Source organism: Acanthochromis polyacanthus, chromosome 19 (assembly GCF_021347895.1).
Source record: "Acanthochromis polyacanthus isolate Apoly-LR-REF ecotype Palm Island chromosome 19, KAUST_Apoly_ChrSc, whole genome shotgun sequence".
Lineage (NCBI taxonomy): Eukaryota > Metazoa > Chordata > Actinopteri > Pomacentridae > Acanthochromis > Acanthochromis polyacanthus.
Window position 1 is genome coordinate 20,348,117 of NC_067131.1, and position 27,467 is coordinate 20,375,583.

Sequence of the window (27,467 nt, forward strand, 5' to 3'; positions counted from 1 at the left end):
TTTAATTCACCACTTTCAAGCTACGGGCAACGCTGCAGCACAGAGTAGTTATGTAGGTCTGCTATTTCTTTTCTTTCATGAGCAGAAGTATGTTGTTGAAGCAATTTTAGTGTTGTATGGCTCACCGCTGTGTAATTTGCTGTTTCTGAGTTGTGAAACAGAAGTGAAACAGAAGCTTACGAGGATCACTTGAAGATGCCATGTGTTGGTGACGGGACGTCGCGCTGACGTCACATGCTAAAAAGGCTGAAGGGGATAGAGAGTAAAAAACTGAAACTAATCCTTACTGATCTATTCATTAGAAACATTTCATAATCACACTCCACATACGCACACAGACACATTTGGCTTCACTTAATAAATTAATCCCATTTAAATCAAAATTCTGTTTAGTGGCCTTCAGATCAACACGTTGCTGCCACTGAGTTCATAGAAGTAAAAGTAAAGGTTGTGCTTCACAAACGCTTTTATTTGCCACAAGGAGTCCAATGCACTGTATTGAGGGTGTGAAATATTTACGCAGGCATCAGCAGATTCAAACCTTAACATTACATATCACCTGAAATACAATGTAATATGCATGGCAAGTAAACAGGTTCCCACAAAATGTACAATCTTTCTACCTCCCACATCTATCATGTTTATGGCAAACACCATGCACTGTTCACACTGCAGAACTTAGTGTAAACGCACTGCACTCGCGTCTTTTTGTGTAAAGTAATTCTGTCGGCTTGTTTTTGTATAATGCATAGGCACAGTTCATCCTGATGTCTTAAGACAATAAACACAAGACAGTCTAACCACAGTTATGACACAATGAATATGTAAATTCAAGCCACGTTTTAAGGTACAAGTTACCCTTATACAGCTCTGGAAATAATTGTTACACCACCTGTAGCTTTCTTTCTCTACACAAAAGGCCTTCAACACTGATAATTTAGTTAGAATTTTATCATAGTGGTTAAATAATTTCTGCATCTTCTCTAAAAAAAAAACATGAAAAAAGTCTTACAAGAATTACAACACATGCAGCAAATTATGTATTGGAATCAAAAAGGTTTTGATTATTTTGTTCATATGCTGTATATGTGAAGCCAACTGACAATCCAAACTAAATTATCACTCGTCCATCTTAGTGTTTAACACAACAACAAAGACTTGGAATCAGCAAAACACCCGTCTATTACAACCTGAAGAACAAAACGAAGTACTTCTCCACCAAGAGCCCCAAAGAAAGAGGCAGCAGACACAGTGGTCAAATAATTAGTTCCGAAGCTGTATGTTCACATAGTGGATCAGACTGCTCCAGAGTCACCCTCAAAGATAATTAAGAAGAGAAAACAAACCTGCAGGGCCCATGAGGGCAGCCTATACCAGCCATATACCACTCACACAAACAGAAACTGTAGAACACTGGCATTATAGGAAAACTGCAGCACTGTCAAATATTGTACACAACGCACATTCAAAGATCATGGCATAAGGTTGCTCATGGAGTAACTCATGAAGCCGAAACAAATCAAATTATTTGAATTAAAGTGCAACTGAACAAATCAGCTCCAAAGTGTTTCTTCTTTACAAGTGACATTCATTCATAGAGACCACAACAGACAAATCCCTGTGGTTTTAAGTCTGCCATTACCACTACAATCAGATGCAACTGCTTGAGAAGCTCCATACTTAAAATGTATATGTCAGGGTAGAGACTGCGATTTGGTAGAGTTGGAGTTTCTACCAGTAGAGATTGCAATTGGAGTCTCTACCAGTAGAGACTGCGATCGCAATCTCTACCAGTAGAAACTCCAATCCTACCAGTAGAGATTTATCAGGGCTAAGGTTAGACTTTTAAGGTTAGGGTCAGGGGTCAGGGCAGGGGTCAGATTTAAAGGTCAGGGTTAGTTAAGGTTAGGGTCAGGGGTCAGGGCAGGGGTCAGATTTAAAGTTCCATCTCTACTGGTAGGATTGGAGTTTCTACTGGTAGAGATTACAATCACAAACTCTACTGGTAGAGATTCCAATCGCAATCTCTACTGGTAGAGACTCCAACTTTACCAAATCGCAGTCTCTACCCTGACATATATACAGGTAAAAGCCAGAAAATTAGAATATTTTCATAAACTTGATTTATTTCCGTAATTGCGAACAAAAGGTATAACTTTTACATTATATGTAATCATTGCACGCAGACTGATGCACTTCAAATGTTTATTTATTTAATTTTGATGATCATAGGTGGCAACAAATGAAAATCCGACATTCCGTGGGTCAGAAAATTAGAATATTGTGAAATGGGTCAAGTTTGAAGACACCTGGTGCCACCCACTAACCAGCTGATTAACTCAAAACACCTGCAAAGGGCTTTAAATGGTCTCTCAGTCCAGTTCTGAAGCTTACACAAACATGGGGAAGACTTCAGATTTGACAGCTGTCCAAAAGGCAACCATTGACACATTGCACAAGGAGGGCAAGACTCAAAAGGTTATTGCTGAAAAGGTTGGCTGTTCTCAAAGCTCTGTGTCCAAACACATTAATGGAGAGGCAAAGGGTAGGAAAAACTGTGGTAGGAAAAAGTGTACAAGCGACAGGGATCACCACGCCCTGGTGAAGATTGTGAAAAAAAACCCATTCAAAAATGTGGGGGAGATTCACAAGGACTGGACTGCTGCAGGAGTCAGTGCTTCAAAATCCACCACCAAGAGACGCATGAAAGACATGGGTTTCAACTGCCGCATACCTCGTGTCAAGCCTCTTTTGAACAAGAAACAGCGCGCAAAGCGTCTCACCTGGGCTAAGGAAAAAAAGAGCTGGACTGCAGCTGAGTGGTCCAAAGTTATGTTTTCTGATGAAAGCAAATTTTGCATTGCCTTTGGAAATCGAGGTCCCAGAGTCTGGAGGAGGACAGGAGAGGCACAGGATCCACGTTGCCTGAAGTCTAGTGTGAAGTTTCCACCATCAGTGATGGTTTGGGGTGCCATGTCATCTGCTGGTGTCGGTCCACTCTGTTTCCTGAGATCCAAGGTCAACGCAGCCGTCTACCAGCAAGTTTTAGAGCACTTCATGCTTCCTGCTGCTGACCTGCTTTATGGAGGTGGGGATTTTATGTTCCAACAGGACTTGGCGCCTGCACACAGTGCCAAATCTACCAGTGCCTGGTTTAAGGACCATGATATTTCTGTACTCAATTGGCCAGCCAACTCGCCCGACCTTAGCCCCATCGAAAATCTGTGGGGTATTGTTAAGAGGAAGATGCAGAATGCCAGACCCAAAAATGCAGAAGAGCTGAAGGCCACTATCAAAGCAACCTGGGCTCTCATAACACCTGAGCAGTGCCAGAAACTGATCGACTCCATGCCACGCCGCATTAATGCAGTCATTGAGGCAAAAGGAGCTCCAACCAAGTATTGAGTACTGTACATGCTCATATTTTTCACGTTCATACTTTTCAGTTGGCCAACATTTCTACAAATCCTGTTTTTGTATTGGCCTCAGGTAATATTCTAATTTTCTGACCCACGGAATGTCGGATTTTCATTTGTTGCCACCTATGATCATCAAAATTAAATAAATAAACATTTGAAGTGCATCAGTCTGCGTGCAATGATTACATATAATGTAAAAGTTATACCTTTTGTTCGCAATTACGGAAATAAATCAAGTTTATGAAAATATTCTAATTTTCTGGCTTTTACCTGTATGTGTGTGAGGAAAGGCTGGGATGACAAATCAAGTGATGTACTTGAAGCTGTCCTGAATCAGATGTAAAGACACAAATAAAAGTTGGTTTAGGATATTGTGGCATCCAGGAGCAGACATTAGGAGTCAGTCTTTTTAGTACAATTCAGATAGTATTTTGCTGGCTGTTGTTTAAAGACGAAGGGCAGAGGGAGAAGGGCCGGTCGCTGGTGAGACTGTTGAGTGCTCGGAGCACAGCGTCAGGCATGTGATCAGCCAGCATCCTGGGGCTGATCAAAATACTCCTAAACGCCATTTCATTGGACCAGTCAGCCCGGTAACGGACCTGAGAAAAACAGGATCTGAGGAAGAAGAGACAGAAACAAGAAATTGGGTGGCTGCTCGAAGTCAAAACATTTTTTCCAAAGAGTAGGTGTTTCTTCCAAGAACTGATGCAGATGTTGTAGCAGTAGAATTATTCATGTGACTATCAGCATCTAAAATTATCTGGAGCTATCAGATGCTACATTTTCTGTGGTTAGAGTAAGCAGGCTTTATGCTGAAACTCCTGAAAAACTGAACAAAGAAGTTTCAGTTTATGTATAACAAATGTCAAAGTGTCAAGATAAAGATAATATTCATATTTGTAATATATACAGTGGTGGAAACAAGTTTTCAGACACCCATAAAATTTACACAATGTCAAATATTATCATGAAATATTTTTGGAAAAATCTTTTTGTGTTTCATAAGGTGTGGCTGCAGTAGACAGACACAAATACAAATGATATTCTTTTGTTTACTGTTTACAAGAAAAACTAACAAAACAAAATTCTGGACAGTTTCAGTGTGTCAGTTCTCAACATTGTCAGTAACAAATAACAGAGAATGTGTTTAAAACCGAACAATAAATAAATAAATCATCACATCAAATTAATATTTAGTAGTACCTATTCTTCTTGAATTACTGCTTTTAATTCTTATAAATTCATTGGTTTATATTTTAAAACAGTTTTGATAATCCACCACAGATTTTCAATGGGGCTCATGTTTGGGTATTGAGCTGGACACTAACAACGGCAGCACAAATGCATCCTCAAATCATGATACTGCCTCCACCATGCTTGCCTCTAGGTACTGTACATGCTGGAGATAATGCTTCTCCTGGCCTTCTGCGTACCCTCACAGTAGCAGGAGGAAGATAAAGCTGGAAACTGGACTCATCTGACCACAGAATCTTCTTCCAACTTATGGCTGTCCAGCTCTTGTGTGCTTGGGCCCAACAACACTGGACTAACCTCTGTTTCTCATTGATCAGGGGCTTCTTGACAGCCTTGTAGGACCTTAAGCCATGATCTGTGCGGTCAGCTACGTACAGTGCGGGTGGAATACTGGACACCAGTTTGGTTTGACTACTGCCACTTTAGCTCCTGAGATGTCATTTGGCCGTTTTCCCTGCACATGTGGATCAGGATGTGGTCATTTCTCGCTGAAGAAACCCTTGGATGCCCAGATGTTGGTTTGTCTTCCAACCTGTTGGTTTGTCTGTATTTCTGCAGAGTGTATCCAACTGCTGAAGGACTGCATCTGCACTTCCTGGCTATCTGGGGGCAGGTGTACCCTTCCTGGCTGAGAAGCTGTGTCTTCAGGCATGTTTCCTGCGTTTGATTCCTTGTTTTAGTCATTTTTGTCTCTGAACAAATTTCAAATGTGCTGGCTTTATATAGACATGAAGGACGGCAACAAAAATTGTGTCTTTTAATAAAAAGCACGACCTTCATTAGTGGATCACTGGTACCAAAATGACCCAATACTCAAAATTTCTTCGGTATTTTTATGGAACCAGTCGATTTTAAGTTTTTAATGGCTTTGTTTTAAATTTTGTTTTGTAGTTTTGCTGTGACTGTACGAAAAGAAATTGCACTTGAAGACCTTAACGCAATTCTTAATACAATATTTCACAAATGCATGGAGTATCCAAAAACTTTTTCCCACCACTGTATATTTGTGGAAATTGAGAGAGTTGAAGTTTTTCTGTTGGAAGGGGAAGACCTGAGAACTGAAAGGGTTTGGAATGTTCATGTCAGTAGGAGAAGGAGCTGATGCATCAGCTGAGACGACTGGGACGTCATTTAAAAAGTCAGGGTTTAGGGGTAGGGTTAGTTTAAGTACTGCAAGCATAAAAACTGCCTTTTACTGCACAGCTCTATAATAACAATAATAACAGCCTTCATCTCATAGAAATTTTCAAAACTAGATTAACAATGCGCATTGTGTCTGAATAAAACACTACAAAGAGGGAATTAAACTTTTTTTTTTGAAAATTTCTGCCAGACTTTACAAGAAGAGTATAGGAATCTTTGGCAATCTCGTATTTTGATCTGATTCAGTTCTTTCTGTTTTAGTCAAATCTTGACAGACAATGGCAACATCAAACCACTCCTGTCTCTTCACCTTTTCCAACGGAGTCATAAATAACATGTAACTGACAGTAGGGCTGAACAATGAATTGAAATATGAAAATTGCAACAGAATACGGTAGACATATCACAAGAGCTGCAGTTTTTTCTAAAGATGCTACAGAGACACCCTGGCATACAATTCATATTCTCTAGACGTAAAGGGAACCTGCTTGTTTGGTATAGAACTCAGCAAAAATCACATCATCTCTTTTGAATTTGTTTCAGTGGAAAAGAAGTGAGAGAAGTAACATTCCCATTCAAGTCATGACTCATATCGCAACCAGATTATCTGTGAAAAGAATCGCAGCATGATTATTTTTTTCATGTCTTTCAGCCTTAAGTGACAGTTCAGCCAACTGGTTTTAATGACGATTACTGACTAACTGAGACAAGAGAGAGGTGTGTCAGAGTAGTGGGTGGAGATCACAGAGTAAATCCCGATACCATCTCATCACATTATGTTGCTCGTGATGTTGATGGTACAACTACATGGCAATTCTGTGATACTGAATACAACACAAGACAGTCTCAATACATCACATTATCTGTGTAAGTGAAGAAGAAAAAAGTCAAAAAGGAAATGTACTTCTTTACTGTACCTTGGTACATGTGTCTTTATGTACTATCACTATTCTATTTTGATAATATATCAGTGCCAGTTAGGAAGTTCTCTGAGTTGCTTTTCCACATGGTTTGCTATTTTCCTCCTGTGAGTTTATTCTTCTTCATTTGGTTAGTTAACTTTCGCTTACTGTTACCCTCACTCATTTTATGACGGTCATGAAGTAGTGACTCTGGTGAGGCAAACTGATTTTGGGAATCCGTGAGTTTAAAATTTGAAAACTATTGATATTTTGGGCAGTGTAATGATTGACTATTGCAAGAATAAGTAAGATAATATATTGTATATAGTTTGTCTAAGTTTTTCTAATGTAAGTTAAATAAACTGCATTAACTCGGAAGTATCTTGTTTAGTTCCTGTATGAAAATTATAAAATGGATGAGTCGTTTACTAAGCATCAATGGTTAACTCTTTAATGTTAAAAAAAAAAAGGGAAGCAGATATGTGTTTTTAGTGGAGTGAATAAAGAGGGGAAGACATGCGTGAATCTAACAGTGAAGGGCTGCAGTGTGATAGTTTGGTGCTGCACTACATTACTCTGTTAATGACGGGGTATAAAATGTTTATGACATACGTCACTTTTGTCTTGCAAAGTTAAATGTTAGGTAATTGAATCCAAAATAAGACCAAATGAGTGAAAATGCAGGGTTCTCGCCAGCACATTTCAGCGTAACGGCCCGTTACGCTGTCATAACGGCCTGTTACACTGTCTAATGGGCCGTTACACAGTCTTAACGGCCCGTTACGCTCAGTTTAAAAGATTACGCTGTGACTAGGGCCGCTACGCCAGCGCATTTCAAAGATTACGCTGTTGTTATGAGAGTGTGTGGCTCCGTCATGAGAGTGGGAGAGAGAGCAGCGTGTGTGTGTGGGAGGGAGGGGGAGAGCGAGGGAGAGAGACGGGCAGTCGGTAGAGGTGGAGAGGTGTGTAGTTGCTGGGTTGGAGGTACTGTGCGGTTCAGCCACTGTTTATAGACAATAAAGGCTGCAGTGTTCTTCGATACGGCTGGGCTCCTGTGTCTTTGCCTCTACGGCTGCTGAGGAAGTGAAGGGGGTTAACCCCGGGCTTCCTGACCACGGTCGGGGGCCGAACAGGAAGGGTTAACACTGTGATTAGGGCCGCTGCGCTGTTATTTTGACAGATAACGCCATGTGCATTTGTTTTTATCAACTGGGTGCCTATCTAGGTTAATTTATGTCTCCCCACCTCAGCCGTACTTTTCTGTTGATTGACCCGTTCTCGTCTGCCGTTACGCTGAAAAAAAATCCTGCCGAGAACCCTGAAATGCCTTACAGGATAGCTCCAGAATGAGAAAACTGGACATGAGCGGCGTTTCCATAGAACTGTCAAGCAAATTTGAAGTTTATGCAACTTTTGAAATGTTGCAAATAAAAAATAGCTAAAAAAGAAAACAAAAAAGAGATCCACGTGTTTCCATGAACTACTTCAGAGTAAATAAACTAGGCTGTGTGGTGCTGTCAGAGCAACAATGCATGGCAGCAATAAACACAGGAGAAGAAGCTGGAAACAAAACCAGTTATTTGCCAACTGCTCAAATACCTTGAAAAGAAGAAGAAATAGACAAAACATTGGTCATTTATAAGCAAAAAAATAGAGAGAAATCTTCAGGAATTCTTTTCAATTGAAAGTGTTGTAAATATTCTTACAAGTAAGCTGCTCATGTTTCATGCTGTCTGGTGATGAAGACAAGCAGCTGATCAGTAATGTGAGGTAAATGTTGGCTATGTCAGAAATCATTCTCAGTTTTTCCATCTCCAATTATGTTTGACTCTTTTTCAAAAGTCAAAAAACATCACAAGTAGGCTTGAAAAGTTTGTGAAATTACTTCAAAATGTGCATAAAAATACATTAGCAAACACGGCTAACATACAGGTGCTACACTGATATGTTTGATACGTCGCTACAAAAATCCATTTATGGAATTTCTCAGGCAATTCAGATTTGAAAAAGACAAGAATCTGAATTTCTGTGTGAACAGATTTTTTTTCATCCATCCCAGGTGGAGGCAGTTTTACAAATCAGGAACCCAGGTAAAGACAAAATATTTTTACTTTTACGCACCACTAGGGGCATACATGGACACCTTTTTCTATTCATGGTAAATCTGTTGTGAAGCGAATTCAGAAATGAAACATTTGTAGACTGACCTCCGTGAAGGCCCGTCTTCTGTGATATGAAGAATGCGTCCAGGCAGGAAGAGCGGTAAGTGTGTAGCTGTATGGGCGGGCGAGTCATCGGATGCAAGGCTCTGATAGGATGATGAGTGGCGAATCATCAGTGACTCCTCCCCCAGCAGTGGCTGGCTAAGCTGCTCCTCCCTCCTGTTGTCCATCTCTGTTGGGAAGTCATCTGGGTCTCCTCCAAACAGCTCGTACCAACATCCCTGCAGCAGGATGCGATACTGTAACACACACAGGAACAAATCTAAAATCACTCACAGTGACTTAAGGTGTTACCAGATGGTGTCGAGGCACTAAACTAGTGGTGCATATGTCAGGGCTTTCAGTGATTCTTACTTTGGGCTTATTGCAGTTAGAAACTATTTTAAGTATCCTCCTCTTCAGGTCCTCCATATTGGGAATGCTCAGTCTGTACAAAAATAGATAGGGCATCTATTAAAAGAAAAATGGAAATTTGTACAAAACTAAAACTGAGAGAAATAGGAGCATTTCAGTTACACTACTATTCTCCTTCTCTCTACCTGTAATAACAGGGCAGAGCCAAATATAGACTCCATCATGCAGTAGTTTATAATAGTCTGTTTACCACAGAACATTTATATTGGCCTTTTAAAGAAAAGACACTGTTCTGCTAACACACAAACATCTTTACCTTTGGTGATCAAGACCAGTATCATAGACCAGACCATAGATCAAGACCAGTAGTATATATATATATATATACTATTTATCAATTCTGAACTGATTACACTACCGCTACTAGTTAGGAGGATGTACACTGTAAAAGAGCTTTCTGTCTTACCTGGGAACCAGATCCTTTCCCAGCACCACTGAGATCACAAAGTCCTTGGAGTAATCAGCTAAGGCTTTACTGCACATCGAGAAAATACAGTACATTCAAATAAGAGTTCCATAATTAACAGTATACATTTGCATGTGAATGACCCATTGTACTTCTAGTTCAACTCTTAATACCTTAAGGGGGGATGCAAAATGATATCGGCTGATAAAGTCTTTAAAACAAAATACTGCCATCAGCCCAAACTGAGGACAGACTGACAGATAACTCCTGTCAGACCAAATGTTTTCAGTGTTGTTCATAAATGTTGCATATAAATAACTAAAAAGTCACTCAGAGAGCGCAGTACACTGCCAAAGTTGTTCATTCCCCCATAGGGCATTGTCAGAAATGCAGCAGTTACTGATGATCAAAAATCACAGCAACATAGAATATGGTCATTCAATATAGATGTACCCACAAACAAAATGACCTTGTGCTGAGCGCAGGCATGTGATACGCATGTGTATGTTATGTACAGATACCGAATTGCGTTACCTAAATATGTAGCTGGCAGCAGGAATTGATGGGACTCGGAAACACCCCCACAATATAATCAATTGTTCCTTGTATCATTTCCGATGGATAAGTCCCGAAAAGTCCGCAGCAGTGGATTTTCAGTAGGATGGCAAGCATGTGATCATCAGCAGGCAGCTGACGTAGTGTTCACTTGTAGTCATAGTTGATGCTGTGCTGCTGTCTCGCAGTGATACAGAAATCTTAAACAAATCTTAAACAAGGATTTTTTTCCTGTTACTTTTCATGGTCAAAATGAGAGATCAGGTGGCCGATCTTAAAATAAATACTGAATTTTAAATAAATCGTTAAAGTTGGCGGAGCCAGGGGGCGTGGCTTTACTTGATAGACAGTCTTATCTGGAAGGACTGACAGATCCTTTAGGGCGAGGCTTTCAGCAGTCTGGCTTTAGTCTGGCCCGCCCATAGACTGGTCCTGCCCCTAGTTGCTCTCCGGTCCAGCCTGTTTGATGACGCTTTTGACGTCACTGGCTCCAAAAAATCCAAAATGGCGACCAGGAAGTAGCAAAATCCGGGCTTCACTTTCTTGGCGATGAAACCAACGGGTGACGTCACAGTTAGTTCACGCCTGATCCAGACTATAAGCCGCACCACTGTCAAAATCTAATCACTTGGTCCTTGTGTTATTTCTGACCTTCCCTGAAAATTTCATCCAAATCCATTAGTCTGTTTTTGAGCAATGTTGCAAACAGACGGACACACATACGCTGATCGTCACATAACTTCTATGTTCCTTGGCGGAGTAATTAGGGCCGTTTTACATGTAAGCTGAAGGACTTTCCTACTGTACACTGTATTTCATGTCTACATCTGTCAGTGGGAGCAGCACACTGGTGCAGCAAGGTTTTGGGTGAGAACCTGCTGGCTTTTCTGTGGAGTTTAAATATTTTCCATGTGTCTGCGTGGGTTTTCTGAGTGTTCCGGCGTCCTCCCACAGTCCAAAGACATGCATGGCAGGTTTACCGATGATTCTAAACTGATCGTAGGTGTGAGCATGCATAGTCGTCTGTCTTTCTGTGTTAGTTCTATGATGGACTGTTGACCTATCCAGTGTATCCCAGCTCAAAATTGAAAACTATAGCTATATTGCACATTGGCAAAAATCCAATATCATATATCCATACTCTTATGGTTTTCTTTCACTGTTTTTTGAAAGTCTTTATGAAAGAGCATAAGAACAACATCCAACAAAGCTTCCTCTGGTACGTGGTTCCCTAACTCCAGACCACCAGAGTGCCCCGCATGTTTTTAATGTTGTCATTGCACATCTAAACCTTTTTCAACAAATGTGTCATTTAACAGTACAAACTGACCGAGCAGCAAAGCAGTATTTTTCTCATTTGCTCTTCTACTTCATAGTCAGAGAACCAGCTCCACTATCAGCTGCTTAGAGCTTCCAAACATGTTTAAAATCAGTGTGAATGGTGTCAGCCTTCTGAATCTTTGCCTTACCTCAGGAGTCCCCCTGGTGGAGAGAAGGCATAGCACTGCAGGGTGGGGAAGGAATTGCGTAAGAGGATAGCCAGCACTGAAGCTGCGCCAGCACCCAGACTGTGGCCAGTGATGACCAGTTTATATTCCTACAAACACAGGGAGACACACACACACTGCACACTATCACCTCTGCAATGTAACACCCTCAGGTAAGGGAAGTCAGCCATGAGAGACAAGTCTGGACAGTTTCAAATGGATGCACTACTCCATATTGTCATAGAGAGATAATTGAATTATTAATGACTTATTTATCTTGTAGATAAATGCTTTGAAACTTAACTGTAGCCAGGCTAATGGAAGGGTACTACACAGAAAATTGTTGTTTTTAGACTAAAATAATAAATGCAAACCAGCTTCATAGTTTTTTCTTGCCACAACAGTACATTCTGGTAAATCTGTCCCAGAGATAAAATCTCATTTATTCTAAATAGGATTTGCCATCTGGGATGACAACTGAAACAAAATACAGTGATGCATGCTGCCAATGAAATGTAGCTTTTTACCCTGGTTTCTTTTCTTACCGGTGCAATGGAGAATGCCTGGTTCAGGATGCCATCGTTGATCAGCTTCTTGTAGATATAACTCGCTGCCTGACAGATGCCCTGCAACAGACACAATCTTATCTTTTAGGAAACACATTCTTGAGTCTGGAGGAAACCTTTACAAACACTGGCTTACAGTAGTGTGTTTAGGTGGACATTCACCTTGTGAGCGTAGCAGGCTCCAGACACTCCTTCTATTGGCAGGTTCTCACATTCAGCTGACAGGTCTGTCAGGACGTCCTGCAGGACGCACGCACAGTGAGATAAACAAACTGGGAGACTGATTAACCACAACTCAAACTCCATGTTACATGTGAAAGGTTACAGATAAAGTTAAAGGCTATTTGAAGGATGCGTTTGATGCACATTGAAATCCTGCAGTCAGCATGAAAGTTGGGACAAATATTTCAGTCGTGTGGACCAAGATAATTCAGAAAATATAAAAAATTTTGCCATCAAACCACCCGTTACTGAGCTTTGTTGTTTTTACCTTTAGACACACAATGAAAACCCACTCTCACTTCCCACTTTGTGTTGTTTTTCTCTATAAGTGCTATTCTAAAGAGAGGTCAGATGAACATACGAGACCTATATTTTTATCAGTCTGTTTCAGTTACGCTTCTATCAGTCATCCATGTAAACAGGGAAGTGATTCTGAACATTAAGAGGAAACAGCAGGATAGACAGAAAGCATTCACAAGCAGAAAAAGGGGGCAAAACTGAGAAAAAATAATCACATCCTCTTTTTCAAGTTCACACATGGAGGCCACCTAGTTTGTGGGTCTGAGAGTCAAACTCAACGCAAGTATATTTTTGACTTCTCTGGTGACCCAGTATTATTTTTGGCAATCCTACACACAAACACATCAAAAGGAGCAGACACTCACATCAACTGCAAGGTTTTTCGTGCTCAGAATGGGCCTCTGGGGGGTGACTACACATAAACAGTAAGGCACGGTAAAGGCAATGAGTCTGTGTTACCTTGTTTGACAGGAATCTCTGCATTCATATGTTGGTTTTGATAGCACACTGCAAGCCATCATTAAAAATGCATGCTGCCACCTACTGCTGCAACTACAGCTGTGAGAAGATGCCAGAAGAGGAGCCAGCTAACATGGCTAAGCAAGCTGAAAAGCTGTACAGCCTGAGTGTGGATAGTGAAACTTAGATCCCATTAGTGGTAGTTTCACAGTAGAGTGTTCAGTCAAAAATTCCTCATCACAAATCATATATTTCTTGTTTTTATTTTCAACACATGCTGCGCTGCTCTACAAAGTGCATACTGTTTCATGCTGAATGCATAAAATTGGAATTCACTACATAATCATATAACTGCGCCTTAAGTTTTAACTGTCTTGCCCGTATGTTTGTCTATAGAGTGACATGAGCCGTTATCTCTCTGTGAGCTTGTTTATACTTGTGCAAGATACCATGACATATGTGACCTATCTTCTACTGCAGAGAAGTGTGGGTCAGAATTGCAAGTACAGCACACTGGCTTGCATACACAAAAATGCAGCCAGATGTAGTGGACCAACCTGGTACTTTATGCATACTGCATTTGCCATACTATGTACTGAGACATACTAAATCTTTTTCTAGCGTTCTATATAGTATAGATATTGGAAAACACCGTATGTTTCCAGCAGGTAATATATATAAAAACAAAAAGAAATAAAAGATATGTATAAACAACCAAGTTAGGCAGTTACCAATGGTCTGCTCTCTATTTTTCTCTCAAAAAGTAAATCCTAGATTTGAGGTCCCAACTCACCTTCAGTGACAGTGTTCCTCTGACAGCCACCAGAACAGCCTCCCTCTTATGATCCAGAGCCACATAGAAGGGGATCTCATAGATCTGCAACACAGAGTACTTACTTAGATGACCAACTGAATACCAACAGTGAGGCTGGCAATTGTGACCTCTCAAAAATAGATCACAGATCAACTGTGAACCAAAAGGAGAAGAATTCCTGGTAGGAGGAATGGGTGAAACTCCTACCTGGTTGTGGAAGCTGACATGTATAAAGTCTCTGTACTGCAGACCAGTGCTCTGCAGGATGGAGGAGAAATGGCAGCCAAGGTGGTCTCCTCCGATGATCTCATACTCAGCTGCACGGCTCCTACAGCTAACACAGAGATATGCATAAATAATAAATATTTTAAATAAATAATTATAGGAGTTTGCTCCACTTAAAGCAAACATGAAACAATTTTTTTTTCCAAGCAGTTGGCAGAAAAAAAACATACATGCTTTTGCACAACAATATCAGTTAAACATTGCTGCTTTTAGGGAGCAGCCTGTTTCCTGTTTTAGTGAGCAGCTGTTAACCTAACACATCTATGAATTTTCTGGTAGGTTTCCTCAACTCATACAAACGAAGACAGTGTCTTACCAGTCTCCACTGAGTTTGCAGAGTCCAGTCAGGGGGTTGGAGTAAATGTAGAGTGGCCAGCCATAAGCTGCTGCAGCAAACTGCATACAGTGGGCAGCTTTCTCCAACTCTGTCTCCAAATCCTCTCCCTTTAAACAAAAAAATATTAGAGTAAGAAGAAAAGATTTTTTTATAATTAGGTTTCTATTTTAGACTGCACAGTGCTCCGGGGGTTAGCACTGTCACCTTGGAGCTAGAAGATCCCTGGTTCGCATCCCAACCTGGAATCTTTCTGCATGGAGTTTGTATATTCTCCCTGTGCATGCGCGGGTTTTCTCTGGGCACTTCAGCTTCCTCCCACAGTCCAAAAATATGCAGAGGTTAACTGGTTACTCTAAATTGCCCGTAGGTGTGAATGTGAATGTTTGTCTGTATATGTAGTCCTGTGACAGACTGGCGACCTGTCCAGGGTGTTCCCTGCCTTCGCCCGAGTCAGCTGGGATAGGCTCCAGCACCCGCCGCGACCCTAGTGAGGATAAAGCGGTGTATAGAGAATGGATGGATGGATGGACTCTGGCTTCCTCCCACAGTCCAAAAATATGCTGAGGTTAATTGGTGATTCTAAATTGCCTGTTCATGTGAATGTGAGTGTGTTTGTTTGTGTTTGTGTCATCCTGTGACAGACTAGTGACCTATCCAGGGTGGACCCTGCCTTCACACTAAGTCAGCTGACTCCAGCGTGCCGCTAACCCTATTGAGGATTAAGCAGTGTATAGATAATGGATGGATGGATTCTATTGTACAGACTTGTCAGCTGATCTACTCTAAACTCTGTTCTACAAATGTGAGTGACTACTTGTGTGTGTGGGTTCGAAGGGGTGGAACGGGTAGAAGGTGAGGCATCGTTTTTAATCTGTAAAGCACTTTGTATTGCGATTTCTTGTATAAAAAGTGCTATGTAAATAAAGTTTTGATTTGATTTGATACTTGTGACTAATGCCTTACGATTGGAGAGGAGGGGCTGTGAGTGACGATGACCTCTGGATCTCGGCCTTTCTCCATCTTGTCTTGCTCCTGGTGCAGCAGAGCCAAACCGGCTGCTATGTCACTGGGAACCAGGTCTGTGTCCTGCAACAAGTAAATCGTACCAGAGAGGATCTCACTATGTGTTCTGCATCACTATGTAACACTAGTAGATATCATATAGTTAACAGTTATTTTATCTCTTTTCTTATTTATAAATAAGAAAAGTAGTATAAATAATATATATATATATATATATATATATATATATATATATACATATAAATAATATATATAACAGTATAAATAACAGCTATTTATACTCTTTTCTTATTTATACTCCAGATTATTTTAATCTTAAATGCATTATATTTTTTCTTGTCATGTGGTAATATTTAAATCATATTTGTACAAGCAGTGTTGGTCAGATGTTAAGAAAACTGAAGACAGGGAAATAAAGTGTCACTTACAGAGAAGAAGCTGCTAAAGAGCTGTGCGATGCTGGAGAATGCTGCCCGGTGGCTTTCATCCTGTGGCAGACAGCAGCACAGGAGACGAAGCCTGCTCTCCCAGACTTTAACAGCCAGGGAGCGAGCAGTGGATAGAAACTGGGAGCCCTCGCTGCTCTGCAGATCTCGTACTCCCAGTGGCTCCATGGTAGGAGGTTGAGGACGGGGGTCCCCCAGTGGATCAAAGACAAACACAACACCTATCCCCGTGAACAGCAGAATGATCCAGCTGTTGTGACAAAGAGATAAAGACATTAGATCAAAGCAAGAGAAATTCTAAAAAAAAAAAAAAAAAAAAAAAAGCATAAACAACTGAAACTTCTAGCTATGAACAACCTACCTGGCTACAACTGCTGCAATGACAGCGCCCACTGTGGCAGTATCACAGCCTTTGCTGTCATCAGACACCCAAACAGCCCCTAGACAAGCCCAGACCAGCTCAGGGAGGTACAACAGAGCTCGCAGGTACACCAGTGCAGGCATAGAGCGCCGCGGGCCTGGATTTGTAATGGTACCTGAGAGAAAAATCATACATATTGGAGAAATACAGAAAAATGATCAATGAGAGTTTGGGGCTCCCACCAGACAACGCTTACGTAAAAGGTAACCCCTCACTCTCCTTTAGTTTTGCTCAATTCCTGGATGCCTATGGAAAAGTGATTGTGTTATTCAGTCCCACAGAAGCTCAGTAACTGACCCAAGACAGCCTAATACTGCTGTTTGACATAACTTCAGATTACACAAAATACATAAGAAAATGGTCTGTCTAGATGCATTTATTCATTTCTGACTCTGGAAAAGTGGGAAAAACAGTAAAATTTCCCTTAAACCACTGTATTTCTGAACTATCTCTTCAACCAAACAACTATTTTATGTGACCTCCTTTTGACTGCAAACGTAAAAGAAAATGGAATAATTTTTTCAGTTTTATTTCTCAAACCTCTCCTGAAACTGTTTGGCCTTGGAAGGAAAACCTTGGAAAACCTTGGAAGGGCCAACATCCCAGTGTTAAAAATATAAAATTACAAAAGCTGCCAGAGTGACCCAATAGTTAGAATTTGTCAATGCTTCAACAGAGTACCCTTACACAAGGTACAGAAGCACTACTACATTGTTTGGGAAATAACTCTAACAAAAAAATTACACAAGTGATACGATACAATATGCATACATATAAAAAGCCTGGCCACCTTTTGTTTCATCACTCCGATGTTGAGAACAGCCTTAATGTTATACCAAAACAACAGCTACAGTGGACATATTTTACTATTGTTTATGAAATGAAGTACTAGGGTTGTTTCCTGCTTCCTATAAAACATTTGTTCCAGTTCAGTCATTTGCAAGTCTCAACTGGTGCTCAGTTACAAGCAAAGTAGGAGAAGGAATGACTAAAAGGAAATACACTTCAGTGAAGAGTTTGATATATAGTTCCCCATCCATTTCATTCAGGAAAAGTCTTGCATACTTCCTGCATTGCATGGTTGCAGAACAACCTGTATTTCGACACTACTGCTGCCATGTGATTTCCCCCCTTATGAAAATCTTGCTTGCGTCCAGTTATTGCTACATATTGAGCTCATACAATTTTAAGAGCATGAACTGATAAGCAACAACTCCTTTACCTTGAGCACTGATGTAGACAATAGCACACAGTGACAGGATGATGAGCGCCAGCACAACCAGCAGTCCAACCAGGTAGCTGTGAAGAACCCCTCTCTCATTACAATCAAAATGACCCTTGTGGTAAGTGAACAGGATCATGGTGCCAATCCACCTGAGGTGAAAATTGCACCAGAGAAAAGCAAGAACTGAGTCAGTGAATCATGTTATTATGCTTATTAAGTCAAGTCGCTGTTATTGATACAATACATTTAAAACATGAGCTGTTGAGCCAAAGTGCTTTAAAGTGGAAGCACATTGGTGTTATGAATTCACCTAACATGTGTAATGATTAAAACCCGGCAGTATTATGTATTATAGTAATTCATCTCAGTAATGTAAATATTAAGGTTTAGACACTGCGATATTGTCATTTACACACATTTGCATGAGTAATTTAACTATTAAGGTTGTGATCCAACAATATTAATGTAGATATAAGGGTTAAGACCAAATATAACACAAATGTATCTCCCTAGCGTAAATGTTAAAGTTAAAAACCTACAATATCATGAACTCTAATACACTACCTACCTAATTTAAATATTTAAGTTAAAACCCTACCAAATTAATATTATTGGAAACCTTTACAAATTCACAGGTTTCCTCTGAGCATGCACATGGCGACAGTTAAACCTGATGAGGCTAAGGGCTACAGTCAATCACAGATGTACATGAACAACTCACCAAAGCACACGGATGAACAGTTCAAAGGATCCGGGGAAAACAAGATCATCACTGGCTATCCCCCACCGCCGACCAAACACCACCATTCCAGGCATTTTGCCGGTGAACAAGCCCAAATATCTCACTGGTGGTAGGTTAGCCTTCTCGCCACTATAAAGAGGGAAGGACTGTCTTGATCAATACACGTCTCACGTCATGCATGACTTCACTGACAAAGGAGCAGCAAAACTAATTGGCAGCGATCCTTGCCCACTGCTGTCACATTATATTTCTTAAATTGCATAATTTTCCCAACTGACTTTTCACTTACAACACAAGCTAGCCACCGTCTAACGTGTGTATTCGTGAACGTTACTTCATCTAACGTTAGTCAAGCAAGGCCAGGCTGTAAGACTGTTGTCACACAGTGTTGAGGTTTGCGACCTGCTGGCACTTACCTTAACTATCATTAGATAATGTAGCTAATGCGGTTAACGCCAGCTAGCACAACGTACAACGTTCCGTGATTAGCTTCTAACCTTAGCTGCCTTGCTAAAAATACTCTAAAGCTATTACAAGAAATTGACAGCATAACCAACACGTATGGCGAGCACTAATACTTTTCTTTTAGCTATATATATGTGAAGCCAGTCCATAATGTATACATATTAACATCAAATGTTAAGATAACAGAGCAAAATATTGAAGCAGGTCTGTTTTGTTTTCCTAGAAAACTAGCAGTGTCTGTCCGCAGATGTCGCCGGTCTGCAACTCAAGCCGTGAACAAAGGTTCCAGTTTCTCACTCCAACGTAATATCAGCGCCCTCTCCTGGCAGAGTGGCTTTTCATTTCATTGAGTACTTTCTAACCTGGCAATAGCCAGATTAATAATTGTGTAGTACTTGATAGTACTCCACAATATCAACTTGCTGGCAAGGTTAAGTACTTTCCACTAAATTAGATTAGCCTGGGATCTTTCTGCATGGAGTTTGCATGTTCTCCCTGTGCATGCGTGGGTTTTCTCCGGGCACTCCGGCTCCCCCCCACAGTCCAAAAATATGCTGAGGTTAATTGATTACTCTAAATTGCCCATAGGTGTGAATGTGAGTGTGCTTGTTTGTCTGTATATGTAGCCCTGCGACAGACTGGCGACCTGTCCAGGGTGTCCCCTGCCTTCGCCCGAGTCAGCTGGGATAGGCTCCAGCACCCCTCACGACCCTAGTGAGGATAAAGCGGTGTATAGAGAATGGATGGATGGATGGTTAGGAATAGGGTTAACTAATCCTAACCCTAGAATAGAATAGAATAGAATAGAATAGAATAGAATAGAATAGAATAGAGTCAGCCTTTATTATCACTATTGACAAAAAAATTGTACAACAAAATTGGTGGGATCTCCTCATAAGTGCATTTACAAAATACAAATACATATTATGCATGACATAATAAAAGCAATACATAGAAAGAACATGCACACATGTACACACACTCATGTTGCACCGTCCCATGTTTGACTGAAAGAAAAATTTACCAGAAATATCCATGGGGGTTACTCCTTTGAGTTTAAAAGCCTAATTGCCCACAGATGAAAACTGTTCCTCAACTGGTTTGTCCAGCATGCAGTGTTTCTGTACCTCCTGAAGTCAGAAGGTTGAAGAGATCTGGTCAGGATGTGAGAGGTCAGATAAGATCTTCTTTGCCTTGCTGAGACCACGGGCGTTTGCAATTTCCTCCAGGGAGAGCAAAGGCCTATTTTCTGTGCTGATCTTATTACCCCCTGCGGTGCTTTTCTGTCACCAGTTGTACAGCCAACAAACCACACTGTGATGCAGTATGTCAGCACGCTTTCTATGGTGCCAGTTCTATACACAAAGTATATATGCAATGTGGATTGAAAGTCTAGGACAAGAACTAAGAATGGACAAAATATACTTATCACAAAAATAAAAATCATAATGCATGAGCATAAATGGGCAAAAAATGTGTCATCAATTAACCAGACATAATTACATGTAAAATAAATAAATAAATAACAAGGGAGCAAAGTTGTGTTTCGCTATCAAAAAAGTACAAAATACAGCTAAGATTTGTTGTTTGGTCTTATACAAACTGGTAGTACTTGTATGGATGCATCTGGACTTCCTGACAGATTACAGAGGGACAAAAAGGGTCTTCCACAATGATAAAGGTCTTTAAGCAGAGTGTGGAACATGTCCAGAATGAAGGAAACAGAGATACTGATGATCTTCTCAGCTGTCTGCACAACTCTCTGCAGTGCTTTGAGGCATAGCAGGTCCCTGTCCGACTGTAATGCAGCTGGTAAGGTCTCGGTCAATGGTTCCTTTGTAAGAAGGTGCTGAGGATGGGTGGGAGTGGTTTTGCTTTCTCTAGTTTTGATAGGAAGTCTAGTCACTGCTTGAATCACATGAACACCTGTTGGTAGTTCAGGAAAGGTGCTCTTTGATGTGTATACCAAAGAAATTGGTGTAGTCTATCCTTCCCACTGTAGAGCCATTGATGTTCAGTGGAAAGTGGTCAGGGCGGGACATTCTGAAGTCAACAATAATCTCCTTTGTCGTATCAACATCAGAGACAGATTATTGTTTCTGCACCAGTTTGACAGCTGTTCCTGTATGCAGCTGACATAAGTAAACCACTGTGCAATATCACTTAAATGTCAGATATTTCAAAATTGCATTATATCTCAGTAAGTGCATTACTTCTAAGTTGAGCACTAGGTATTTGTTGTTATGTGAAAATTAAAAACAATTTTAAATTTGCTATACAAACACACAGACCTTCAAATATTAATTTACTCCATCTTTCATGACTGAGATTCAAATATTTGACTTTTTCAGTACTCCACATGGCCATCTTTATTACACATCAGAAGCTTTACTTCCAGAGAATTTAAGTACCCCATCACTCCTCTGCAGCATCTATCAGTGCACTATTGAGACCGTTCTCATCAGTGGCATCACAGTATGGTAAGGAAACTGCACAGAAGTGGACCATAAGCACCGACAGACAGTGACCACATCATGGGTATAACCCTCCCATCTCTGTGGGATATCAATCAGCAAAAAGTGCTATGAAGGGCCAACAGCATGACTAGGGACCCACTCACACACCTAAAGCAGCACTTCTTCACACTCTTGTCCTCTGGCAGATATTGCAGGAGTCTGAACTGGAGCACTTTAAAGTTCTAGGACAGTTTCTATCCCCAGACCAAAAGACTGATTAACATTTTCAAAGAATTGCCCCCTCCCTTCCCACATCCCTGATGACAGGACTCAGTGCAGTCTTTGCCCTACTGTATACGTACATACTGATCTTTTGCACCATTGTTTTAAATACTTTTCAGTATAATTTTCTATACATACTTTTTATGCACTGTCCCTTCTATTTTAAATATTTGTCGACCTCAGTATGTATGAGTAGAAGTGATGCCTTTGAATGAAAATTCTCTGGTTAGAGACACAGCAAACTAGTAGCAACTTCCTTGAATTAATAACTTGCCTATTGCTACATATGATAATAACAGCCCTTAAATCCTTCGATTTTTTATGACTGACTCAATCCTCCTCAGCATGGAGAATACCAGTGTTGTACAAGTTTCTGCAGGGATGTATTTTCTTCAGACATTTTTTTTTCATCTGGCCTGTGCAGGAACGGCTGTTACCTCAACTTTCTCACAAATGTCTTCTCTTACATTCAAGTCAGTTTCACTTGGGTCCTCTCCATCAGCCACCTTCATTCTCACTACTTACTTTTTGTTTAAAGTCAACCGGCTTTAATTAACACACAAGAAGCAGTCAGTCTGAAGTGTCTCTATTTAGTAGATTGACACAGACAATTAAATAAATAGAATAAACGACGCGTAACTCTTCTCAAAAGGACAAAGACTTCCTCATTGCAACAGACTGCTGTCAGTAGGATTACCTCATGTCAACGAAGAAGAAAGCGGTTTGATTTTAACCAATAGGAATTGGCCTTATGTGGCGTTTAACCAATCAGCAGCAGGTACCGAGCTAGTCGGCTTGAATAAATAACCTCGCCCAGCTGAAACTCCTTAGTTCCTCTTACGCCGGACTCTTAAACGTTCCACTGTAGGGGCTAAACGCTAACTATTCTTCTTTGTCATCCAAACTCTCAGACTTGTCAGCTTCTGCAAACATGGTGAGTACGAGGAGTTTGTCCGTGTCTTCTCGTGTTGTGTGTTTTTTTTTGGTTTTTTTTTTTAGCTGAATTCATCACGTGGCAGCCGGTTAATTGAAATGAAGACGCGGCAGATTAACGGCCGACATTTTAGCTTCAGAGTTGGCGTTTCAGACTGTTCATCAAATTTAGGCTTCCGTTTCGACTGCTGTGTTGGTGGAACACGACAGGGTTCAAGTCAAATTCAAGTTGAGTCGTGGCTGTCCTGTCAAAGGTCAGTGTGCCGTCAGCCTGAAGCATTCCTCTGTTTCAGCGCCTCTTTGAAGCGGCCTGTTCTTTGTTTGCTTAAAGCCGCAGACATTTCAAACAAAACCTGTCCACTCTAAATTTTTATGTTTGAACTTTCACGTCGGGTAGTCCTGTTACTTTTGTATGGAAGTTTTTGTCCACCTGCAGCTGTGTTTATTCATCAGTTTAACTTTAATGTAAAAATGTTTGTTCTCAAAGGAACTGTTTCTTTTGTTACACAGTGAGCCAGAACAACTAGCTTGTATATTTCTGTTTTACAGTCCTGAAGCAGACCTGCCTTTACATTATGTGTCAGGTGATGTTAGTCATCATGCTCTGGCATCTGCCTCTTAACAAAAGAACCTTTTTTTTTTTCTCCTCCTTGCTTTAAGTCAAGAGCAGCCCTCAACATGTGATGAACAGCCTTCAGCAAGTAACTGGTTTAAAAATGGCTTGAGGACTCTCAAAGACAGTTTCTTAGCCAAATAAGCCAATTTTCCTGAATTGTAATTGTATTATTAAATGAATTCTCATAGCTGAAGAGCCTTTTTGTTTTTTCTTTCCACAGCGTGAGTGTATCTCTGTCCATGTGGGTCAGGCTGGTGTCCAGATCGGTAATGCCTGCTGGGAGCTGTACTGCTTGGAACATGGGATCCAGCCGGATGGTCAGATGCCCAGTGACAAGCCTATTGGAGGAGGAGATGATTCCTTCAACACCTTCTTCAGTGAGACTGGAGCTGGAAAACATGTTCCCAGAGCTGTGTTTGTGGACCTGGAGCCTTCAGTCATCGGTTAATGCAGTCATCTTCAGCTGAAAATAACTTTAGACAAGGTTAAATGTGTAAACGTAAGCTAATGCTAATGTGTTATATCCTTAGATGAGGTGCGCAGTGGGACCTACCGGCAGCTGTTCCACCCTGAGCAGCTTATCACTGGCAAGGAGGATGCAGCCAACAACTACGCCCGTGGACACTACACCATCGGCAAAGAGATCATTGATCTGGTTCTAGACAGGATCCGCAAACTGGTGAGTAATTCGGAGCAGTTATTTCTAAATTTATCTTAAATATAGTACATTAAATGCCATAAATGTAGCTCATATTTGTTTACTGTCTCCCCGTCTGTCCTCAGGCTGACCAGTGCACTGGTCTTCAGGGCTTCCTGGTGTTCCACAGCTTCGGTGGAGGCACCGGCTCTGGTTTCACCTCCCTGCTGATGGAGCGCCTCTCTGTTGACTACGGCAAGAAGTCTAAGCTAGAGTTCTCCATCTACCCAGCTCCCCAGGTGTCCACTGCTGTAGTAGAGCCCTACAACTCTATCCTGACCACCCACACCACCCTGGAGCACTCCGACTGTGCTTTCATGGTGGATAATGAGGCCATCTACGACATCTGCCGTAGAAACCTTGATATAGAACGTCCCACTTACACAAACCTGAATAGGCTGATCAGTCAGATTGTGTCCTCCATCACTGCATCTCTTCGTTTTGATGGAGCCCTCAATGTTGATCTGACAGAGTTCCAGACCAACTTGGTGCCATATCCCCGTATCCACTTCCCTCTGGCCACATATGCTCCTGTAATCTCTGCTGAGAAAGCCTACCATGAGCAGTTAACTGTGGCTGAGATCACAAACGCCTGCTTTGAGCCAGCCAATCAGATGGTGAAGTGTGACCCTCGCCACGGCAAGTACATGGCATGCTGCCTGCTGTTCCGTGGCGATGTGGTGCCCAAAGATGTCAATGCTGCCATAGCCACTATCAAAACCAAGCGCTCCATCCAGTTTGTGGACTGGTGCCCCACTGGTTTCAAGGTTGGCATCAACTACCAGCCTCCAACTGTAGTTCCTGGTGGTGACCTGGCCAAGGTCCAGAGGGCTGTGTGCATGCTGAGTAATACCACTGCCATTGCAGAGGCCTGGGCTCGGCTTGACCACAAATTTGATCTGATGTACGCCAAGCGTGCCTTTGTCCACTGGTATGTAGGTGAGGGTATGGAGGAGGGAGAGTTCTCAGAGGCCAGAGAGGATATGGCAGCTCTGGAAAAAGATTACGAGGAGGTGGGAGCTGATAGCATGCAAGATGACGATGATGAGGGAGAGGAATATTGAGACATGCATTCCTTTTGATCTGTTCAATAATGTTAAAATAAAGTTTGTTTGCTGGCTGCACTATTGTTTGCTGTCATTAATTGCACAAGATGGATGTACTGTCGGTAATTGCAGTGTAGAGTATTAGGTTCCTAATAACATACATTGGTCAACATTTAACTGCTTCTATTTGACTCATAGTTGCTGTGAAATGTTTAACACTACCTCTTCAAAGTAGTATTAACTTTCAGTTCACTTGAAGGATCCAAAGCACTTCTGATAAAGCAAGGCTAATTTTAGTCACTTGGGGGCAGTGATGTTCAAAAAATGTAGTAAACATGTTGATGCATCAAATGTCACAGTTCATGTTAACTACATGAAAGTTCAGTTTGTATATTTTAAAAAGGTGTAGATGAGGTTTTGCATAGAATTACTACTGCAGCAATAAATAAAAGTTTAAAATGCTTTACAAATCAGGCTACAATTGAGCTAAACTCTTCCAGTAAAACCTCCAGAATGTAGGAAGGAATAAAACTAGAATTTATAACTGCTGTTAAAGAGTGCTACAAGATGCCATACTGAAAACAAGATAAGACTCAACTACCTTTTTTTTTTTTTTTTTTTTTTAAGATCATGCCTAAAATCATTCATGCCCATACCAAACTTTCATTTAGTGAATTTCTAATTGACCAACAGGCTTCTTGTTCTGCAGACAAACTGGTAAGATATTTGTGCCAGAGATGTTTATAATGTATAGCTCTTTTGTTTTTTTAAAAATACTTGTCTAAAACAATTTTCAAATTGTTACCTCCTTTGTGAAAAGCACCAAAATGTCCCAATAATTTCTGTTTCAGTATACTATAAACTGAGAAGAGCGGAGGCCATAGATCTCTGCTCACTTACTGGTCTTTTGCAAGTCATGACTAAAGCTAAAGAGTGTACTGAGCTGTTCAGGTTTATCACCAGGAGAAAGTTGGGTCATTTCACAGTTGGACATTTTATGTCTCACCCATCAAATTTCAAATAATCCATGTACAAAATACTAAAACATGCAGCTGTAAGAGCAAATAAGTCTGGAGTTCCCCCTAAAACACTGTTTTTCTCCTGTCCCACTCCTCTGATGGCCAAACTGAATCTCAAATGAAACAGTTAAATTTAAATCTCCTTTTTTGGTATTTTTTTTTTATTTATGTCTCTTGTACTTGTGGGAACATTTTTTAATCAACATAATATTTTCAATGTTATTATGCATGGAAAGTGCATTCCGCAAAAACCCTGTTAGCATAATCCTTTTAGCTGATAGAAGAAGAAAACAGTGAATCACATGATAAGCTGGAATTGACATCATCAAACAGTTTTCGAATAGAATGGGTAGAATAATCAGTTAACATTGCCAGCCTTGATCGAATGTCTCACTCTACCTAATGCAACCCTGTTATACTTATTATCAGGATAAGACAAATTCTTTTTACTCTTTTACATCAGTAAGTTTATCATTAGTCAGCAGTAACAGCTAGCTAAAGAGCCAGCTTCTACTTGTGAGGGGAAAAAGCTACCATTAGCATGGATTAGCAACCTTGTTACTGTGATTAGAGTTGGGTTAGCAAAAAACTAATAAAACATGTAATATAAAAAATACAATTGATGTGTAAGCTGAGCTAATCAAGCCTTTGATAGTTTAGTACCTATTACTGGTGAATACATAGCAGAAATTGTAAAAGAGAAGGTTTATTTTTCAGATTTTGAAGCCCGAATGTCTTCCAGTTGTGGAATGATCCAGTTGCTGCTCCCAAAACAGGAAACATGTACAAAGCCAAATCCAAGCATGTTCAAGTGCCAGTGGCCACAGTGCAAAGCATCATTAATCATCAAAAAAATACAAGGAGTTTCAAGCTTTAAACTATTTCAAAGGTCATGACAGGAAGCCATGCTAGTGTGAGAGGCCAAGAAGTATCTAAGGATCAGCTGTGACCGTCCTGGTTAATCTAAGCAGTTCTGATGACACGCTGACCAAGGCTGAGCTAACTACAAGAGAACAACATAGTCTATGAAACGAACGTGTTCACGATATTGCTCATTTCAAGGAATCTCAAACAACAAAATATACCATAGCTGAATGCCTTGCCATTTTGTTGAATTCGTGTATTCATGTATGCAGTTTCTGAATTCAGAGTCATGTGGTTCCATGGTGTAATGGTTAGCACTCTGGACTCTGAATCCAGCGATCCGAGTTCAAATCTCGGTGGAACCTATATTTATTTTCTTCTGATTATAAGCACTACAAAGATAACGTGTTGTTGTATATCTGTTGTGTATCGAGGGTTTGCTGAAGG

At 40.8% G+C, this 27,467-nt stretch overlaps 2 protein-coding genes and 1 non-coding gene across 5 annotated transcripts; 2 read left to right on the top strand and 1 right to left on the bottom strand.

Moving 5' to 3' along the window:
- Nucleotides 1–448: 448 nt before the first annotated feature.
- Nucleotides 449–19,390, bottom strand: daglb (diacylglycerol lipase, beta). Of its 2 annotated transcripts, XM_022210257.2 has the most exons (16): nucleotides 19,059–19,389; nucleotides 18,622–18,771; nucleotides 17,898–18,049; nucleotides 16,616–16,790; nucleotides 16,237–16,504; nucleotides 15,749–15,871; nucleotides 14,765–14,892; nucleotides 14,371–14,497; nucleotides 14,143–14,226; nucleotides 12,531–12,608; nucleotides 12,348–12,428; nucleotides 11,785–11,912; nucleotides 9,761–9,829; nucleotides 9,295–9,367; nucleotides 8,926–9,179; nucleotides 449–4,034 (listed from the first exon to the last, which is right to left on the bottom strand). In XM_022210257.2, the coding sequence occupies exons 2-16, from the start codon at nucleotides 18,714–18,716 to the stop codon at nucleotides 3,839–3,841; spliced, it is 2,031 nt and encodes a 676-aa protein (XP_022065949.1). In that variant the 5' UTR covers nucleotides 18,717–18,771; nucleotides 19,059–19,389; the 3' UTR covers nucleotides 449–3,838. The 2 variants fall into 2 exon arrangements, with proteins under 2 accessions (XP_022065949.1, XP_051794981.1); XM_051939021.1 differs by having other exon boundaries at nucleotides 8,926–9,161; nucleotides 18,622–19,390.
- A 3,244-nt stretch (nucleotides 19,391–22,634) lies between these two features.
- LOC110962321 (tubulin alpha-1C chain-like) lies at nucleotides 22,635–25,215 on the top strand. 2 transcript variants are annotated; one of them, XM_022210248.2, is made up of 4 exons: nucleotides 22,635–22,779; nucleotides 23,615–23,837; nucleotides 23,925–24,073; nucleotides 24,178–25,215. In XM_022210248.2, exons 1-4 carry the CDS (start codon nucleotides 22,777–22,779, stop codon nucleotides 25,153–25,155), a joined length of 1,353 nt encoding a protein of 450 aa, XP_022065940.1. In that variant the 5' UTR covers nucleotides 22,635–22,776; the 3' UTR covers nucleotides 25,156–25,215. The 2 variants fall into 2 exon arrangements, with proteins under 2 accessions (XP_022065940.1, XP_051795549.1); XM_051939589.1 differs by lacking the exon at nucleotides 22,635–22,779 and adding an exon at nucleotides 22,895–23,032.
- A 2,098-nt stretch (nucleotides 25,216–27,313) lies between these two features.
- trnaq-cug (transfer RNA glutamine (anticodon CUG)) lies at nucleotides 27,314–27,385 on the top strand. Its single transcript has one exon. It is a non-coding gene; the product is annotated as a tRNA-Gln (tRNA).
- Nucleotides 27,386–27,467: the final 82 nt, after the last annotated feature.